Genomic DNA, 21,898 nt, shown 5'->3' on the forward strand with positions numbered 1-21,898 from the left:
CTAGTGCCAGTAGCATCACTGGAACAAATCAAGGTGAAGAAGGAGTACATAAACAGTGTCAGTTACAGCCAGGATTACTCTTGTCTAAGGCTGGTGCATCAACCATACCCATTTCAAAAGAGGGGTATATATGGCAATGCTGATATGCACCTTAGTTGCATGCATCATTGTGGACTCACATAACTTGTTTTACATAGCTTTTCTTGTAGTGCCAGACTAATTACAATTAATCTAGAATGTAACATCTAGCTCTGTAACCAGGACCAGAGCTAGAGATGGCATGATTCCCTTATGGAAATCACTGCACTGGTTTATATTCTGTATGTGTGTCTCTGTGTGTGTGTGACCAGTATGGTGTGCCCCATGGTACTTCCAGATACAGTATATTACTCCTAGCACTACGAATCAAAGCACACTGTGTAGCTATTCCATCTTTCCCTCCTTAATAAATAAATGAAAAAGTTGGGTACAAATCCAAGATGTCACATATACTCAATAACATTCCAGATTGAACAATAGGTGTTTGAACTGTAAAAGCCTTGTCTGGAAACAAGGCTTTTATTGCCACCCTTTTTTTCCAAAATGTGAAGCCCACCCTGAGAGATTGTACTTTTACATTTTACTTTACATTCATGATGTAGTGTAGAATATGCATATTTAAAAACATTAATTAATCAGTTTTACATTTTCGTAATATAAAAGCCAAGGTGCATAGTTGCCAAGAATGGGCAAGTTAATTACATAACTGAAACAAACAAGTCCTTGAGTATCTTTCTTTGTCAGGAGAAATACAATAAAGTTAAATTAAACAATTAACTATTTGCTTTACTATCACTTCCTTGAAGCAACTGCCTCACTCTGATTACAGATTGACCTTGCCTTCTGCGTTCCCCCTCACTGCATACTTGGTTACATATTTGGATGTAATACTCAAAGAAAACACATATCCTTAAGAGAGTAAGTACAGTATCTGTTATGGACTTACAGACAGAATTCTTGTGGTTGCTATCTTTATTAGGCAGCATCTTGACTCCTCTTGACTTCAACTCAATTGCTTTTTTCACTGTAAAAGACAAGAAAGAAAGTTTTTGGTGAGAAAATATTGCACTGCATTCAAAGTATAAGCACATTTGAAGAAATGTGGTATGGTCACAGATTACTTTTCTCTAAGTGAATATTTCACGGGCTCATAATTGAAAATTATATTCCTTGAAAGCAATAATTCTCATGTTGAAAATTCACAATTATTCCTCTGTAAAAAAAGTCACCCTTGATATCCGAAAATGGATACAGATCCATTTATTGAATTGCAAGAGTTAAAACATACTTGACTGTCTTTCTGAATTATCAGCATTTAATCTGCACTGCATTTCTCCTACTGGAATTCAATTTTTCGTAGGTGGGTTACAAACCGCCATTTTGTACGTATTCACTACGTATTAGGGTTAGTAAGGGGCGGTGCTTCTGCACCCCCTAACCCTAGTACGTAGTGAATATGTACAAAATGGCGGCAGCCACCCCGGAAATGACACCGCGAGTACGCGACTAGCGCCTCGCGGCATCTCTTCAGGGGAGCAAGAAGCAGTGCAATTTTCGCGCTCCTTCTTGGCAGCATTTGGGAACCACGCCGTTTGGCTGCTGCAGTTCCCGGATGCTGCAACTGGCGGTGGCGCAAGACGGCCCCTTCTGGGCCTTCTGGGCCGTCTGTAACGCACCATAGTTTGCTGGTTACAGAGATTCATGTATAATGATTATGGACTTCCAACAGGCATTTCTAGTACCCTAAAATCAATCTTGGAGGGAATTCAGCACAAAACATGATATCAGATATGGAATTCCAAACTATCTGTGATTTGGTCCTTATTCGGTTGATTATTTTTAGTGAATAGTTAGGAGCATTACTTTTTGGCAGCCAACTGAGACATCTATATGAGATAGGGATGGATAAAGATTTCTCATATCTAGCAGAGTGGCAACTAATTATTGGTAATGAGATAAATTCTCTCATCTCATCCTTGAAGCTTAAAAAAGCTCCTAGAAAAGACAAGAAATAAGTTGTTCTGGTGACTCAGGTTATTAATGTAAGTTGCTTGCTGACAATTTTTAACTTCTCTTATATTTTTGTCAGTAACATAATCAGTTGCCATCTGTAGTAGTATTTTGCTGAACTTTATGAACATAGTATTTTGTATATCATGTGTATTTTAATATATTAGCCATGGGCTTTGGATAGTATCATAAACTCAGATTCAAAGATACTCTCCCCTATTAAAATGAGAATAAGCTTCACATTGTGATTTTGATAAGCACAAAGGGGAAAAAAGAAAACATTTGCCAATATTAAATTGGACATCACTTTCTTTAATTGGTGAACATTGCAGGTCTTTTTCCGGGTAATTTCTGTCTCCTCATCAAAGTACCACACTCTAGTAAAGCTTCATTTAAATGAATGACACATGTTCCATTGGAAAGCCATGGAAATCAGACAACTCTGGGTTTTTAAAAGCATGCTGGCAGCTTCTGTCAATATGTTTGAAGTGCCTCAACTGGTATTAATGTTCTCATTACTGAATTTCATAGGAGACATAAAAGCATTATGGCCATTTTATATTGTTCTGTCTGTGAGAGATACAGAGCACGAGAAATTGCAAACCTTCAACACATTTCCTTCCACCACGATTGCCCAATTTATCTATTTCAATCTAAGAGATTTTCTATTATTTTTTTCATGGTAATTGTTCATTATTATTTCCTAAGAAAATTGATTACCAGTATTGGGGGCTCAGGTATTCCCTACAAGGGATAATTTACCTCCACATTATGCTGGAAGCAACATAAAACACATAGCATTAGCTCCATTTTATGTTATGCTGTGCATATAAGAATAATAAACGCTATTTCAGCACATCAACATGCACACACACTTAGGCACATGGGCACCAGTTCTCTAAGATGAACCTTCTCAGATAATCAACAAATTGATACCAGATGGGAACTGTGCCAGTTTAATAAAAGCAACAACTACACAAATTAATTATGTCACAGGAAGGATTATATTATTGTCCTGACACTAGACAAATGTGGAACCTGAAGGCTGCCTTAGAGGATATGTTACTTATTGTGTTGGAAATACTATCAAACAAATCCAAACTAAAAATTACAAGCACTTTCTAGTCACGTTCATAAAGTTATTCACAAGAACAATCAGTTTTTATGAGCCACTTTGCAGAGCGACATAATTTCATTTATGCATCGTGAAGCTCAGGCCTTTATTACAGAGTTTGTCTTTTCTTTTCTTTTTCTTTTGTGCACCCATGATCATACTGATCTTTGTCAGATTTTAAGAGGGAAGGGTTTTAGGAGGCTGCTTCTTGGTTCTTCATCTTTGTCACTTACCCTCTCTATCCCTCCTGCCTTTTACATCCATGTGAACATGCACATTCCTACATAAATTGCCATACTCATTTCACTTCCATACATATTTCCCTCACCAATGAGGGAAAGAATAATCATGTTTATACACTGAAAAATAGGTTTCCTGACTGTCAGCAAACGCCATCAAGAAAATTGTTTTTCTGAAGGGGATTCCCAATTGTCAGGAAAATAATAGACCAATGAGTATTATGCAGAATTTTCCTCTGGTACTTGAATGACCCCAAGTGGTGTGAAGGAATTATTCTGTGGAAGAGAAGATGGAGTGTGTTGTTGCTGCTGCTCGAGAACATGTTTTCTGTGCAGAAAATGTATTTCCTATCTAGAAAACACTGTTTCCTGTGAAGAAAACAGAATTTTTGTGTGTAATGTTTTTTTTTTTAAAAAAAATCCCCATGATTTACTCTGCAACACTTTGGAACATTTGAACATGTGGACAATACCAGAGAAGAATGTTTGTTTTATTGGATGGCATGGACAAAAGTACCACAAATATTGATCCTTGCATACAAGGATGAAACAGTCAAGGATTCACATCCATAACCTGTAAATATTCCATTGGCCCACACAGTTTTATTTCAGAATAGCAAACAGGACAGGTAGTAACACTGCAATAGCAATTGGGATCCTAAGAACTATTATTGATGCCCATGATTGAACCAGGCATACCCTGGTGGAATGGTTAACATTTTCTCCTTTAACACCAAGGCATCATCATGTGGTAGAGAGGTGCTGCCACATTTCTTTGTTTTCTCCCCCTCCCTTTCTCCTTTTTCAAGTCTCATATTCTCAATATTTCAAAAGGAGTGTGACACAGATGTTGTTCAATACATGCTTGCCTCAAGACTAGTTTACAGATTATGACAGACATTCTATTGTACGATGTTCTTCAACCCATGCATCAGGTTTACATGGATTTGAGAGAAAGAAAGTATTGGTCACCAAATATGTCTCCTCACTTTTACCAGCAAGCTCCTGAAACTCCTCCTCTTTCCATTAAAGAGGATTTACCCAACAGCATATCAGTGTCATGTTTGCACATAGTAGTTTTGAGAAGAGGATTGCTGGTGAAAAGAGTAACTGAGATACATTTACAAACATTTACATACCACTTAGATTTCAAAATTTCAGAAAGGTGTTGATCAACAAATAATTAAATATATACAAAGTATATACACAGTACACAATACACAAAGTAATAATCCACTCTTTTTGTAGTCTGTAGGCAGGATGTCTTGCATAAATAAAAATGTATTTAATATTTATCTATAGCTATTTTAGCACCAGAGCCCAACCTCATTTGGCTTTCCTCCCATTTTCATCTCATTTGTCTAAACACTCCGCCTTCAAAGTGGTTAGAAACCACTTTATTTGGCCAGTGAAGACTACCCCAAAGTTAACCACACAGTTTCTTTAAATTAATCGCTTTACTGAGCCTCCAGTACAAATAAGAAATAGTAAGTCATCTGAGTGTTTATAATGCATACAGAAAAAGCAAGTGACTAAAATTCACAGTCAATATATCCAATCTGTATTTTAAATAAATAAATAAATAGCCAAACAAACTATTCAGGATTCATGCTGTCAATGTTCATTGCCATACTCAGTGAATTTATTATTAAAATGGTTTCACTGCACTGTTGTCTACTACCGAATGAACTCAATGTTGTTGTTTTTAAAATGAAGTGAAGCAGAAAGAGAAGAATTATGACATAAATCCTTGAATTTCTGATAAGTAATCCCAAAGGGAAGGATTGATGATTTTGTAAAACATATCAATATACAAAGAAAAAGCTTCTTATTTAAATTTTCATTCTGTTGAGAGATCTTCTTTTTAAAAAAAATCCTTTGAAACTAGATTGGAAATGTGTCCAGAGAGAGCTCCAAGTATTGTGTCATTTTACAGAGGATTTAAAAAAAAAAGACTTTTCATCAATCAGCTTGCTGAGATTATTGGGTCTGATAGATTAAAACACTTGATAGTTTGAAGTCAGACATGATTTCCATGCAGATGTCTGAAAATCTGTCTAAAAATGATTTAATCCAGTTTTGCTATAAGCTATTTTGATTTGTAACACCAAGATCTGGAAACTGAATATCAATTCTAAATTTCTGAAATGTGTTCTTCATATTTGTGCCATAGTACCAGTAGTATTGAACCAAACGAGTAAATGGCCTATGGGAAGAGAAGGCTTGTGTCTGCTCCAAAGCTCTGGGGGCCCCAATAATAATAATAATAATAATAATAATAATAATAATAATAATAATAATTTATAACCTGCCTCTCCCTGTGTTGGATCAAGGCGGGTTTGTTGAAGTCCTATATGTGCATTCAACTGAGTTAACTCAATTGAAGGTGCCTCTGCACTGTAGAAACAATGTAGTAATTGACAGCACATTAAGTGCTATATCTCCATCCCATGGAACTCTAGGATTTGTAGGTTTACAACATTTTTAGCCTTCTCTGCCAAAGAGTGCCAAAACTACAAGTTCCAGAATTCTGTATGATGTAGACATGGCGATTAAAGTGGTGTCAAACTACACTATTTCTACAGCGCAGATGCACCATGAGTTAAATGATTTCCAAAACATGAAGATGATTATTACATTGGTCTTCCCTATTCAAAGCAAATATTCTGGAGATATATTTTGAAAGGGGACATGATATTTCTAGATCCAGTGGGAAAACTTCTACAAGTATACTTCAGTTGACAAAGAAGAGCTATTCCTCAGCATTACTTTTTTAACATACATTTCGTACCAGAGGCATAAATCACCTAGAAAGGCTAGAGATAGATTCCATTGCCACAAATTAGAAGAGCAGATCAACATGCTTCAGCATACTTTTTAATAAAAAATGAAGAATATGTACATGTAAAATTAAACTTAAAATTAAAAAATAATCCATATATATCCCAATATGCAAGGAAGTAGATACAAAAGGATAGAAGGAGGAGAGGAAGACCATGTGCCAGATGGATGGACTCAATTGGGGGTGCGGGGGTCACAGGCATTTTCAGGCCCTGAGCAGAGCAGTGGAAGATAGGATGTCTTGGAGGTGTCTCATCCACAGAGTCACCATGAGTTGGAGTCGACTCAAGGGCAGCTCACAACAACAACAAAATTAAACAAGCAGGTCAAGAAAGCCTTGCATAAGAAAAGAGAAACATGTTGAATTTCCTGGAGACCAGATGAAAGCTTCTTCAAAATGTATGCAAGGGAAAATCTCTTTTTCCATCAGACACCACTTTTCTTATAATTTCCATGGTGGCGATTTGCGGTGAAATAGGCTAATTTCCTTTACCTTTTCCTCTTTGTTTTGTTATAGTTGTTGTTTTTACATTTATTTATATCCCGCCCTTCTCCCAAGACTGGGACTCAGGGCAACTTACAACATTAAAAAACAGTACAATTAAAAGCATACAAAAATAGTACATTAAATCAGAATTAAATTACTACAACAATTAAAACAAATTACATATTAAAATATCAAATAGTTTAAAAAGATAAAAATGTTTAAAACACATTAAAATAATATAATCCCCCAGTTCATTCTTTAAAAAGCTTTCTGTTTTGAATGGCTGTCTGAAGAGGAAGGTCTTATACTGTTGGCGGAAGGCCATCAAGGAAGGGGCCATTCTGGTCTCCCTGTGAAGGGTGTTTCACATGGGCTCCATAAGAAATTCTGGCAGCAGCTGCTCTTAACCTTGCCTGCAATAGGCAAAGATGAACGGATGCAGTAGGATCAGCTACTGTAGAATCCCATTATTTCCCATTATTTATCGATTTTTGCTGTTGTTATTGTTTACCACAGGTATGGTGTTGCAATACAAACTCTTTCTTTTTTTAACTCTCCTTCACTGTTCTCCCAGTGTTATTGCTGCTAAAACAACAACAACAGCTTCCAGCTAAGCACAGAAAGAAGAAGAAAAGGAAGGCTGGGTGGGTATGAAAATATTATGTTAAAATTGAGCTTTTTGTCTGAGGTTTTGTTAACTAATGCATGTCTGTGTTTGTTATGTTCCTTGATAGCAGTCACATGCTTTCAAACAGAGCTCTTATTGTATACACGAGGTCTCTGTATACATGTGTGTCACCCAGTATATCATTGTAATTTAAGGGCTGATGTTTCATGTTATAAGATGAATATCTTCTTCACCAAAAGCAAAAGGCTAGGAAGACTCTAAGCTTGGAAACAACTAATTAATTAACTTGCTAAATCGTTAAGTCATAAGATGTCTTTAAAATCGCTTAACCCACTAGATTCCCTGATTAAGCTGAGGTTAATCCTATACTTTAATGAGTTAATTGATTTTGGATCATCATTAGAACTCATCTGGGAGGCTTGGTTTCAGTAAGTTTCAGTAAGACAGTAAAACGAGAAGTTGTCAGAAGAAGAAAGATTAAGACATATGTTGCTAGGCAGGCTAAATCTACCTACACTGGGGAAGCAACTAAAGGATGGAGAGAAGGAAAAAGAAATTAGTCCTGGCTTCAAAACAGAGGAATGCAGTGTGTGTGCAGTGCGTGTTGTGTATGTAATTTGTTTGCTCAGTAATAGGTCCACCCAGGGCCCTTTCAGAAGGTCAGACTTTGGGGCCTTGAAAGGCTGGCATTCTCCCCATCACCCATTATGGAGGCTTTCTCAGGTGGGTGGGATGGTGCATGGTGACTCCTTTCCTTTCTTCTCATCAGTTGATTTTATTCTTGTTTTCTGATTTTATTCAGTTGGTTTTATTCTGTCAGGATGTTAGGCCCTTATGTCCTACCATGTTTGACAGCCATATATTTAGTACATGCTTTGTAATACTGGATGGAGGGTTATGCTTGTGGTAATGTTTTGTGGAATTATTGTTTATCTTTCTTGAAGACAGCCAACAATCAGATGTGAAGGATGGAAAAATGCGCTTTGAATTGTCAAGGTCAATTTGGTGGGAAAACCTGGTATAAAGCAGGAAGAAGGGGCAGTTCCGGAAACAGGAATGTTTTTATTAAAAGATTATAGGGGGCGTAAGCACACAAAAAAGGTTTGAACCACTATGTGCTTTTAATACATTCTGTTGCTTCAGTCCTGACAGTATCATTCTGCTGTGAACAGCTTTCATTTCTGCATATGCTGAATATGTTCCTGAACTGAAGTTAACCAGCATATGACGATATTGTATTATATATTACTATGTAGAGCCCACATGGTGTAGTAGTTTGAGCGTAACACTACGACACTGAAGATTAGAATTCAATTCCCTGCTCAGCTATGGAAACCCAGTGGGTGACTCTGGGTGAGTCCCACAATTTCAACTCCACATGACAGGTTCACCTTAGGGTCATTTTAGAAACTATTTGAAGGTGCACGTAACAGTAAGAACAACTACTATGCAATACTGTATAGTATTATTTAGGTTGAGCTTTGATAAGAGATGTGCATTATTAAATTATTCATTCTTGAAAAAGAGAATTGATAATGTGATCATTTTTCCCCTCTGCCTCATGTCTTCCAAAGCTATGCAATTTTCAGAGTGCCCTCACATGGGGGGGGGGGGGAGGGAGTCTTCAGTGTCAGGGTATAAGTTGAGTAAAAATCAGGAAAGGTATAGCTTTCCATATCTTCTCTCAACTCCCCCTTGCCCCTGCCATCAGGAGATATATATTCTGTATATATCTTACAAATGTAAGGTTTTGCAATAGGTAAATACCAATATATTTTGTTATAGAACCCAAGTGTCTTCAGAGGTCAACAAAGCCAAATGTCTGTATGTCATACAGTAAAGAAGCATGGGCTTACTATATGGTTCTGGGCATTTACTCAAGCTAACTCAAAATAAAGATATAGCAGGAAAAGTCAGGCTAAGAAAATAAGAAATGATGAGAATGATGGTCTTGATAGAAACATGGCCCTGAATGCACTACAGTATAGAAACAGCAACTACAACAAAAGGAACAATTAATAGTTACAGTAGTTCTTAATCAAACTGAGTCATACATGATGCAACCATATAGTGGTAGATAACAGAATAATGGTGGCCAGTTGCACTTGTAAGTGATCAGACCCTCAGTAACCTCATATAAATGGCTAGTTGCACTCTTATGAGATTGGATAATTACTGGCCATATATAAAAGGCCAGTAAAACCTATTGTTAATTGCCTGATAACAGTTAGCATACATTACTGGTAGATAAATGTTTAGCCTGGAGAAGAGAAGGTTAAGAGGTGATATGATAGCCCTGTTCAAATATTTGAAAGGATGTCATATTGAAGAGGGAGCAAGCTTGTTTTCTGCTGCTCCAGAGAACAGGACCCGGAGCAATTGATGCAAGCTGCAGGAAAAGAGATTCCACCTCAACATTAGGAGGAACTTCCTGACAGTAAGGGCTGTTCGACAGTGGAACAAACTCCCTCGGAGTGTAGTGGAGTCTCCTTCCTTGGAGGTCTTCAAGCAGAGGCTGGATGTCGGGGATGCTTTGATTGGGATTTCCTGCATGGCAGGGGGTTGGACTGGATGGCCCTTTTGGTCTCTTCCAACTCTACGATTCTATGATTCTATGATAAGGATGGTATAGGGAAGGGTATAAATGCTGCCTCCAGAGACATGAAAGATAGACTGTTTATGAAAACCTCCAATAATATCACACCAAGCTCTGACAGCTTTTCTTTTTCTGATGTTGTTCCTACCTGGTGAGGGTTGACAATTACTTTTAAAATTCTGGTAAGGAAGAAGGAGAGAGAATCTCCCCTGTACTCAACACATTTCCTCTTTTCTCTCTCCATCTTTTCTAAATAAATAAAGGAAGAAAGGAAAATGATGCCTTCCAATTAAGTGCAATGTCAAAATGGCAACTGAAAGTTACCTTTGTTGACTTTAGCATGTGTGTGTGTGGATTTATATAACTGGAAATGACCTTAAATGAAACAGTTTTCCCCCCTTGACTGGCAAGTTTCAAACTAAAACTGAAAGTTGTGTCTCAAGAGCAACTAACAATAGGTATCATTTCACTTTCAATTAGCTTGAGGGCCTCTGCAATGTGGAAAGCAATATAGAGTAAAAGCGAAATTCTCAAGATTATATCTTTCACTGGTAAAGATAGCCTACAAAATCACTGCCACAATGGCACTTTAATCTCTTTTAATCAATCTTTCAAACATCTGAAATGGAATTAATCCTGAACAAGCGTTTTTGATCAGAAGGCTTGCTTAAGACCATTAGTTCTATAATTTGTTATGATATGCTTGTTCTCCCATAAAAGTGATTATGTTAGTCCAACAAATCTTTCAAATTCAGATTATTTATGATTTCATTTTGTTTTACAAACTACTGTGACTGCAGCCCTGTTATCCTAATAAGTTCAATATGGTTTACATTACTGACCTCTGCATAGCTGACATTCATTTGGGATTTGTTATTTTTTTTTAAATCACCAGAATATAGAGCTGTAATTCTTCACTAATTTTGTCCTTGAAAGAAGCAACAAGTAGTTTTAGTGAATTATTTTCTTACTGCAAGAAAACCTTCAAAGATTGCAATTTTCAAGGACTATTTACAATTCAGGATTTATTCTGTGCAAAATTCACATGTGACATTTTTGTGCAGAAAAATAGCATTTTCTGCACAAGAGACATCATTTTCTGCACAAACAACTTTTCTCCGAAGAATTACTATTTTTGTATGCACAGAATGTTGTGTTCTGCATAGAAAATGCTGTCCTCTGTGCAAAAATATCATGTGACTTATATGCAGCATAGGTCCCAAAGTGCAAAGATTCTCATCACTCCAGGATGAGAATCGTCAGGTTTTCCCAATTATTAGAGAAGCATATTTTTCAACTTATTTTTAAAAATCTTTTCAAATATTATTCCCAACCTTACTAGAATATATCCTAGCTTTTTGGAAATTTATGAGTGAAGTGCAAGAATTTCATTTCAGTCACTATCAACATTTGCTGGTGCATGTTTGAGTTCTTTTATTTTTTTAAAAAAATGTGTAGGATTCTCAGTATACATATAAAAAAGCAGTCCTTTTAATTGTATTTTGGCTTCTTGCTTTATGATAATACTCAGTCCTGTAGTAGTTTTGTCAGGAAAACATATTAAAACATAGGAAAGACACTGTTAATGGTGCCATCAAATATCTCAAAACTTGGACTTAGAGAAGACATTTATAAAAAGGCACCTCCAAGAGAGAAATCTGTCTCACAAAAATCCAAGTCAACAAAGAATGTCTGGCTAAACCCAATTGTTAGTCCCAAATACAGTCATCTCACTGAATCAATATAACTTACATAAACGTTGATTTATCAAGTGATTTTTATTTGCAAATGAGTATGACAATGACTGAATTTCAAATTTGACATGTCAGATATAAATGTAAAACAAAGACTCTGCCCCCCCCCCTCAGAAAACCTAAACTAGTAGGGAAAACAAGTTTTGAAAGCATTTGTGATTAGTAACTCCATGTGAACTAACAACTGGCATTCTCTCATTTCCTTTTTCCTTTAATCATAGAGTTTGATTCTGAGCAATGATTTATCAGGTGGAGGCAAAATCAATAAGCATTACATTATAGAAAAATGCTTTTTGATAAATATCCTTGTGAGCATACACAAAAAGTGACAACACTGAAGCTCTCATTTTCTCATGAAACAGATATTTTAATAAATATGCCATAAAGAACCCTCCATCAATCTCAAGTGTGTACCTTTCTTGCAGTAGTGGGAAAGAGGCAGGTTTCTGAGTGGTGAAACTTGAACACTACAAGCTTCATTATATCAAACTTACAAATAAATATATAATAGATTATGTGCAAAGGAGGAAAACATCATCTGCAGGTAAATATAGTGGAATCACTGGATGCTGTTTGGACTCTAGAAGGACCTCTTATCCCACTGGGGACTGGGACTGCACATCTAAGAATCCTGAACAAGAAATTGAAGCTATGTGCAACACTTCTGCTAATGCCCATATGCCTCATTTCAGTTTCCCATGGGAATTCTAGAATTTGCAGTCCCTTTCTTAAGAGATTATCTACACATGTTTTGGACTACATATCCCATAATTCATAAGGAGTTATAGGCCAAAATATCTGAGGGGGCAGGTTAAAGAATGTTGGTTTGGAAAACACCCACTAATTTCATTACCTGTCAATGATACCATACTTTCTTAATTCATTTTATACCCTATAGCAGGATCCCATATTACATGAGTATGAACAGAGGCCTCTTGGTATCCACTGGGGTTTGATTCCAGGACCTCCCCATGGATACCAAAATCTGAGAATGCTCAAGTCCTATTATACACAGTGGCATAGTAAAATGATGTTTCTTATATAGAATGGCAAAATCAAAGTTTGCTTTCTGGAATTTATTTTCAATCAATCCATGGATGGTTTAATCTGTGGGTGTTTAATCCATAGAAAAAGAGGGTCAACTGTATTACATAGTTTCAGTTATACATGAAGACTTTGAGTCCCTTGTTAGTTGCATTTGCATACTATCCTGGTCAACTTCTGGTAGAAGCATACCATAGAATCACACTGGAGGACCTAAAATGCCTAGAGAGAACACTTCTCTAGGTATTTCTAGGCTCTCTAGTATGCCTCTATGGTTAACACCCAGCAGAGGCATATCATAGAATTGTGCTGGAGGAACAATAAAATGTCTAGAGAGAATACTTTGTCATTTGTTTCAGGTAAGAGAAATGTTTTTTTTTCAAATTATAAGTTAATTTTGTATTGTGTGAAGAGTCCCAGAATGGATAACTTGCATAATAAGGGGTCTGGGGCCTGACTGTACTTTTTATTTTATTTTATTTTTATTCTGCCATTCTCCCAAAAAGGGACCCAAGGCAGGTCACAATATAACAATACATTAAAACAACATTTTAAAAAACAATTAAAATAGCCTAATTAAACAGTAAAAAGTTTAATTATATATTCTGTCTTTTGAAGTTATATTCTACCTTTTGAGGCTACAGCTATCCAAGTTTGAAATATGGGGCAAGAGAGGTTCTAGCAATACAAAAATAGTTTATAAATTCACCTGATAGTACTTATTTATGTATAAAGGAGTGCATGGCCTAATATAAAAAGATATCAGTGTAAATATTGTCCATGTCCTATTCCAGATGGAAAATAAATGTTGTCAGTGCCATGACAACAAATGACAATAAATACAGAAGCAATCATGAGACTATTAAAAAGATTTCAATTGGACTCAATATTTTTGAGTGGCAATGGCTGCTGTTCCAATTTGGCAAGGACTCTGCTATCATCTGTTTATTCCCCAAACACTTAGTGTCTAAATAAAACACTTGCACTACCATCTCTTCTTTCAGCCTTTTTTTCTTCTTTTTTTGAAAAATAGATTTCAACCACTGACAGGTTCCGATGTAATTCTTACCTTGGAACTGGGCATTAAATCCTTTCCGTCTGTGATTACTGTCAGAAGTGAAATGGAGCCTTAACCAATTTTTGCTGCTGATGACAGGAGAGGGCAGATTCATGCCAGTCAACCTGGGAGAAAAATGGATTCATTTCTTTTAAAAAAACAGAAACAAAAACTCATCAAGCTTGTTATTATAGTAAAGTATTTATATCAGACATGAACACATAGCATGAATAAAGGCAGAAATACATCTGTGTATTCTTGACATATTAGACTTAATTCCTTTATTTACTAGACTATTCTAACACTTTCTATTTTTTAAATTTATTTTCAAAAGAACCATATATCTGTCACACCATAATTAAGCAGATGGTAAAACATCACCCCAAATAAAGCCACTTTTCCTTTATCTTTCAAAACAACAGGTTTTCATCTAAAAGTTTCTCAGACCTAACGTTACACTGCAATCAGAAGCAGAAATAAAGAGGCAAGACAGCTGTATGGGTTGAACTAGGGACATTTTATTATTTAAAAATGAGATCTGCAAAGAGGGGGAAAAAGATATGCAGGCCCCATCTTTCAGGATTAATTCTTGTCAATCTAGGCAAAAACCCATGGATGAGGTCAGTGGCGAAGCTAAATTCCCCTCAAGCTGTATTCTCACTAGTGGGGAAGGTGGCTGCCCTCTGTAGACATGTGGTGAGGTTTCCCATCTCTTATCAATTTCTCCAGGAATCTACCATAGTCATCTTCTCACCTTCTCTAACCCCTGTACATACCTATCTAGCAGTGGACAAATTCACATTTTTAACAATGATCTCTAATAACAGTTCACCCAAGCCTGAAATGACCTGTGCAGAGTAGCCCCCTACATGCTTTCTATATTCACAACCTTGCATGGATGCCAGCAGCTAATCCTGTAAAGGAGAAGGGGGGCTTCCAGAAAAGAGGCCAGCTGATAGTGAGGTTCAGATGCATCCAACTTCAGTTTGGGCCCTTTCACATTACCAAGGCACACAACTTTGTTGGAAGCAACCTCACCTCTTCCCAGTCTGGCTTCAAATTGCGCGCACACACACACACACACACACACACCAGCAAGGCCAGGCATTGGGTGATACTCTAAAACTGATTGCAAGTCATCTTCAAAACTTAAAGCATTACAGTGAAGCCAATAAGAACAAATCCATCAAGACAGATGCAAGACACTCAGGAAAATAATTGCACACATAAATAAATTAGTAACATGTTATGCAAGACTTAACTTTACGGATCAAACTTTTATTTGAAGAATGCCCAGGTAGACAGAGCATACCTAACAACCCAGACTAAGGATTTCTGAGTGCCCAAAAGGAATTCACTCCGGTTCCTACTGTTAAGCCTCCAACGTGATATTCCTTGTACTACAAACTGGTGACAAACTTTCTTAAGATATGCTGATGGTTATTTTATGTTCTTCAAACTTACAGATACACATATGTTATCAAATGAATGCTTAGATGAATTTCCTCACTGATACATTTTAATGTGATTTTAGTGTGCAATGTGACTGTATATCATTTTTAAAATATTCATTTCAGTGAAGCTTTCCTTTCACTATTTGGTCATGCTGCATTGTGAAATGGATGGTTATAGACATTTCATATCAGAGGCTCATAAGTGCACCATAATTTCAAATCCCCAACTATTCACAATTCTGGGTAGTCAAAAGTAAACCAAACCTTCTCACTTGGATCCTAGTCATTACAATAGTTACAGTTGCCTAAATCTGAAAGTTATTTTAACATTATTTTAAAAAGGGATATTAACAACTTTTTTCCTTAAAAATAAGTAACAAATGGGCCCTTCAAATAATAGGCAAATAAAATACTTATTTATTAAAAAAAATGTAGTTTTGTACATGAATATGCATCTACTGATGCATGGCAGTTACACATAAATAGCTCTTAAATGCATGGATTCAAAATTTTTATCAAATAATTTTGTTTCCCAAAGTAAAGAACTACTGCTGAAAGTGTTACAAGCCAATGTTTCCTATTACATTCAAATTGTGAAACTGTATTTTAAGCCCTCTTTCAAAAGTAAATAGGATTAAACTGCCATCCCACTGTCTGAATGTAACAGGAATCTGTGGTTTAAACAACCCTCATCTTCAGCACTGAAGCCAAGCACACACACAAAGAGAAAGAAGATGTGGGCACATGTCACACTGCTTCAACAATCCATGTGTAACAAATCCACCCTCCCCTTCCTTTCAGGAAATATATCTAAACAGCCAGCCAGCTGTAGGTTAGTAGGATTGCAGTTTGAATTTCTATACACAATCCAGCCTGACTCAGCCTCACGTAAACCACCTGAAAGACCACATCCTCAAAGACTTTCAGTTTCATTCTCCCTCTGGGAGCTGCCTGGAGGAAGAGTTTTGGTTGTAAAAGAGATTACTTTTGTCTTCAAATGTATAGCATGGAGACAAGACCAGACTCAAGCCATTTCTATAGGGTCTGGTCTGTTTTCCCTCTGAAAACTTCATCAATGAGTTACTCACTTCTAGAATGCTGATAGGTTTAGTTAGCAAGTGGTGCAGTGTGTTCATTTTATTTTAAAAGCAACACCCCATTTCTAAACCTCTTTCTGCTTGGTACTTTCAATACATTTAATCAGCATCTGAAGTCAATTTGGTTGTCTGTACCTAATGTAACATTTGGGCTTCTTATCCATGTTTCCAGTCTGTTTGATAACCTGATTAAGAAATTAGAAAAGAAGGTAGCCTGACAGCTTGCAAAGCTGGAAGCCAGACACATCATGGTTCATCAGCCTAATATCATTGCATCCAAGCTAGGGCTTTGTAAACAAGGGCACACTCCATGTGCAAAGATCTAACATACCTCCAGTTCTTTAGGAAGTTAGGGAGTAGGCTTATAGGAATTCTGCAATCCCCACATCCCCAGTTTTAGCCCTATATGTGTTCAGTCAAAAGCCTGAATGGATGGGCAAATAGCAGCTATTGAAAAGCTTACGAAAAGGAACAGGAATTCAGTCCTTTTTGGCTTCCATAAATGCTGACAATGTTTTTCACAATAGAATGATCACTTTCTTAGACTTAGATGCAATGGCAGCCCCATCAGCCTTCTCAATGAAGCAGGCGAAGGGCACAGTGGGGAGGGAGTCAGCCACATAAACCTGGCTCCAACATTAATGTCCTTGTGGAGGGAGCTTCAGATCCTTTGTTCATTAAACATGAAGATCTGAAAAGAACTTTCATGTACATTTTCCTGAACACATGTACTGTACAAGAATCCTTGTGATAAAAAATCCTGATAAGGTACAGAAGCCCCTTCAGGCCTTTGTGCTTGACACATGAAGAACTAACATTCCTTGAGCTTTGGGGGCAAAGCTCCCAACAATTTCTTCATACATTAATTGGAATGGCTTCCATTTTGAAAAGCAGCTAAGAAACACATTCAATAAAATGATAAAGAGTGCCTGTGTATGAACACAGACCTTGAAACACATGGGGGAAATTTATGGATTTTAACCCATATAGTTATTGGAACCATGAAACATGGTTCTTGCTTACATGGAAATGGATTTTGTGAAGAAATTTGATGTTCATTCAGTTCCCCAGCCAATGTCAGTTATTCAGATTTAAACCACAAGACAAGCTTTCCAATTTTGCAGTTCTACCTGAACTAAGAAAAGTGAATCACCAAAGTATTACATCTCTATTTAATATATTAAATGCATTGACTTTGCAAATTCTGTTTTCTGTTAAAAATATATATATATCCTGAAAGCAAGTGTTAAACCTGTTCATTATCAAAACTGCTTTCGACCACCAATTAATGCTAAAACTGTCTCTTTCAGCCATAGGTTACTTCCTTTCAATTAAAAGCATGTCCTTGAGGCAGTAAATAAGATTAAAATTTTTCCCTTTTTGTCTACTATGGTTCAGTGCATAAAACATTCACCTGCAAGCCAAAACATTGATCTGACTTGACTCTGTGCTGTGCAAGCTAATTTACCTCTCAGTGCCTCTGTTTTCCTTTCTATTTGTCTCCTGCTTGTATAAAATGTAAGGATTTATTTTTCTTTTCTTTTCTTTTTTAACCCAGGGGACTGTTGCTTACACTGTACTTGGCACTGTGGTTAATATAATGAAGCCATGACCTCCTCTGGGACCTGTAGGCATGTGGAAACCAATTCACAAATACATAAACCCAGACAGGATTAAATAGCATAATAAATCATTTACATGGACTGCTTGAATGGCAAGGCCTAAGATAAAATGAGGATGTTCTCAACGGTCTTGTGCTAGGGAACTGACACAGTATTTTCATCTTGCCCTCCATTTTGTGTTCACATTGTGCCTCATCTTATGCTTATATGCGATCTCCTACCCCCACCTTCTTTATACGTTTACTTTGTTGTTTTGTATTTACAGTAGAATACATGAATGCATGCTATTTTTTGCTCAATGGCCCCAAAGGCATCTGGGTTGCATAGTAGACTATTCATGCACACATACTGAATGGGTCATGTTCTTTCTCATGAACATCCCCATTCTCTGAGCTCTCTCCAACTCCTCTATCAAAAGCAGGATGGGTGACAATACTGCAGAAGGCCTTCCAAGATAGGGTGGTCCATGCTTGGCACTCCATCCAAGGGAGGTTGTTTGTAGGCTTGTTCTTGGCATCACATAATCTTCTTTTTATGTCATTTGCCTAGGACATTTAGGTTGCAGCTGCACTGCAGAAATAATGCAGTCTGACACTACTTTCACTGCTATGCCTCAATGTTATGGAATTCTGGGATTTGTAGTTTTATTTTATTTTTTATTTTATTTGATTTTAGCTGTGTCTGTCAAATTCCACAATTCTATAGCCCTGAGCCATGACAGTCAAAGTGGTGTTAAACTGCATTATTTCTGCAGCACAGATGCAGCCCCAAGCAGTACTTTGGAAAGTTTTCCCCTCTTTTTGGACTACAACTACCTGAAGCTCCAAGCTGTAATGGCTTGTAGATATGCAATGCAAAAATTATGTTTCTATACTGTGCTTTTAGATCTATCCATTTTCACTGGATTTTTAGTGCTAGGATTTGACCTGCCTTGCTATGCCATTAATTGATTGATTGATTTTACTGACATTTTGTCTTTAGCTTCTAACCCGATATAAACCACTTCGAGAGACCTTATCTAAATAGCACAAAACATACATACACACACACATATATAGATAATAATAATAATAATAATAATAATAATAATAATAATTTTTATTTTTCTATTTCCCATCCCATCAATATCAGCAATACAGTCTACAAACTTACCTAACAGATTAAAAACATCATCATATAAACACAATACACAATAAAATACAGTACAATACAATACTAGTCAATGCTAGTCGGCCAGCAATATATCTGGCCAATATATAGATATATCCATAATACATAAATAATAAAATAAATTGTGTGTGATCGTACAGAAGCAGTGCCCAATGGGGCTTTTGATTATTTTTGGCACACCAAAACACATGCTGTGGGAATTCACATGCACTGGGTGAGACAATCTGGTCAGCCACAGCTCCCAAGACAATTTGCTGAGTTCACTATGCTGTTTATATTCAGACCCTTTTACTTTTGGACATTCATCCAAACGCTAATTAAAATTGCCACATTGTTGGAAATCTAGCTTCAGGGTTCAGCTGGGAATTTTGCAGGTCTTTCAACCATAGTCCACCTTTCCATGAATGTTTGATCCTTCTACTGTTGCACTGCATCATTTCAGAATTGGCTTGATTGTTATTTTATTTTATTTATGAGGTAGAAAAAGAATGAATGATCATCTACTGGAAAACAAAACAAAACTGGATGTTTAAAGGGAAATTTAGTCTGGAAACTTTCTTCCTGGTTTGCTCAGTCTTCAGAGTAAGATGATGATGATGATAACTATCAACATCACCATTTTAATGTGAGACAGTATTTAAAATTTAGCTCCCCATCTTCCATTTGAAGTGATTCTTGATTGGCTGTTGGCTCAGCAATGTTAGTGAATATAGGATATGACAAAGGTTCTGTATGCACAGGCAGGATACCACAGGCCAACCCTCATAATATCCCGTTTGCAGTCCTGGTCTGTTCCCACCCCCGGACCTATCTGGGCCAGCACAGCGATGAACAGGTGTTCACAATCCTGCCTGCCACTGCACTGTGGAGTCATCATGGCTGCATTCCCCCTTACCTGTTGCCACTGTGTCTACTATGAAATCCTCTGCCATGGCAGAAGGGTAAAAAATGGGCCCCTGGCATCACCCACATGGCCAGGTGCCCCCTTACAATGTCACAGGCCATGACTAGGAAGCTCTACTGCAATCAGCTGGTTTCAAAAGACCATGTTAAGGGCCTACATAGGATGATGCATATAGCCCCTATGATAACATTCATGATTATATTTGATATAATCTGTATCTTGTCTTCTGCAATTCTGCTTCTAGTGTTTCCACAAGGAAGGAGAGCATCAGCCTCTACTGACATGTATGTGAGTGGAAGATACATTGCTGCATGCCATATCTGCTTGCATGTCATATATTTTGTGAGTCTATCATTAGGTGAGAAGGTTATATCCCAGTGGGATCAAAGTATAAAATCTTTTTTCTGCTGGCAAGTCAGGTTACCTCCTTCTATTGTACTACCACACAGGAAAGCATCCTTTGGTCATCACTGTATCTCTGAAAGTATGTTGGTACTATGCCCTAAGGCTGAAAATCAGAAGGTTCTTCAAAAGTTAAATAATTAATATATTTCCTTCAACGAGTGAAGAACTTAAGTAATGAATTAAACTCCACCCTGCAAATAGATACATGTATATGAATTATTCACATATGTGTACATTAAATAGAAACTTCAAGGGATTTTTAAAAAGTGTTCCTTAATAAATTTATGTTATTGCCTCTTTCAGAGGAAGTGGAGAGTCTGTCTTTGAAGCACTCATTAGATCGTCAAAGGAGTAAAACTGTAGTTATCTTATTAAAATTTGCCAACTTAGCCAGAAGTGCTACTCAAATAACTGATTTTTAAAAAAGTTAAATAAAGTGTCTTGTAATTTGCTAATGTATTTGACTGGAATCTTCCACTCATGCATAAATATTATTTGGCAAAAGTGAAGACTGCTGTCCCCATGTCTTTAAATCATACAGACCTGGTACTGAGAAAGAAATGGAAATTGTTTTATTTCAACATGTAAAGCACCTAACATAGATCTGCATGGAATCCAAAATAACATAACTACAGTAAGCAGAATTCAAGGGACTCAGAACCATATTCTTGATGTGCTTATGTACCAACGCATGATATCTAATAAAAGTTCTATGAACAAATGGGTCATTTTTCTTCAGGAACTTGCTGAAGTTTATAAAAGAGTGGAGTTATAATGAAAAAAAGGTCCTGGTACAGTTCCTGACAAATGCTTAAATACCCTAAGAGACCAGATCCCGTCTGTTTTGTAAGCTATGCAGAGTGAACTCTGGTTATTACTTAGATGGGAGATTGCCAATGAATACCAGGTGCTGTAGGTTATATTTCAGTGGATGCAACTAGCAAAATCATCTCTGAGTATTCCTTGGCTAGGAAAACTATATGTAATTCATGGGGTTGCCATAAGTCAACAGACAACATGAAGGTACCTACATGCAAACATAGCCCCTGGCAACTCCCAGTGTGAAAGACTGCTATCTGAAACCCCCTAGACAGCCACTGCTAGTCATTCAGACCAGTGATACAGAAACTGCTCCCTCCCACCATAAACTTCCAAGAAATGTCACTAAGTGAGGGCACAGATAGTGTGGGCTGGAGCCATACGTACCTTGAATAATACTGGTTGAGTCTACCTTATACAGAATTCCAAAATACAAAACATTCCAGAAAACAAAACTTTTTCATGGGTGGCTGAGACAGTGACACATTTGCTTTCTTATGAATCAGTGTACACACACATTGTTTCATGCACAGCATTATTAAAACGTTGTCTAAAATTACCTTCAGGTTTTGTGTATATGGTGTATATGAAACTTAAATAAATTTAACCCACTTCCCT

General features: G+C 36.9%; 1 protein-coding gene across 3 annotated transcripts in view; it reads right to left on the minus strand.

The window, feature by feature from the left end:
• Positions 1 to 21,898, minus strand: part of CSMD1 (CUB and Sushi multiple domains 1) — a 1,238,710-nt gene that overhangs the window by 456,100 nt on the left and 760,712 nt on the right. For all 3 annotated transcript variants that reach the window (XM_089531085.1, XM_089531084.1, XM_089531086.1), the window contains exons 6-7: positions 13,822 to 13,934; positions 986 to 1,063 (exon numbers count right to left, since the gene is read on the minus strand). In XM_089531085.1, coding sequence (XP_089387211.1) covers positions 986 to 1,063; positions 13,822 to 13,934 — 191 coding nt within the window. The remainder of the gene's footprint in view (positions 1 to 985; positions 1,064 to 13,821; positions 13,935 to 21,898) is intronic.

The sequence above is a fragment of the Sceloporus occidentalis genome, unplaced genomic scaffold (genome assembly GCF_023333645.1).
Source record: "Sceloporus occidentalis isolate IW3139 unplaced genomic scaffold, rSceOcc1.0.p SCAF_6, whole genome shotgun sequence".
NCBI lineage: Eukaryota > Metazoa > Chordata > Lepidosauria > Squamata > Phrynosomatidae > Sceloporus > Sceloporus occidentalis.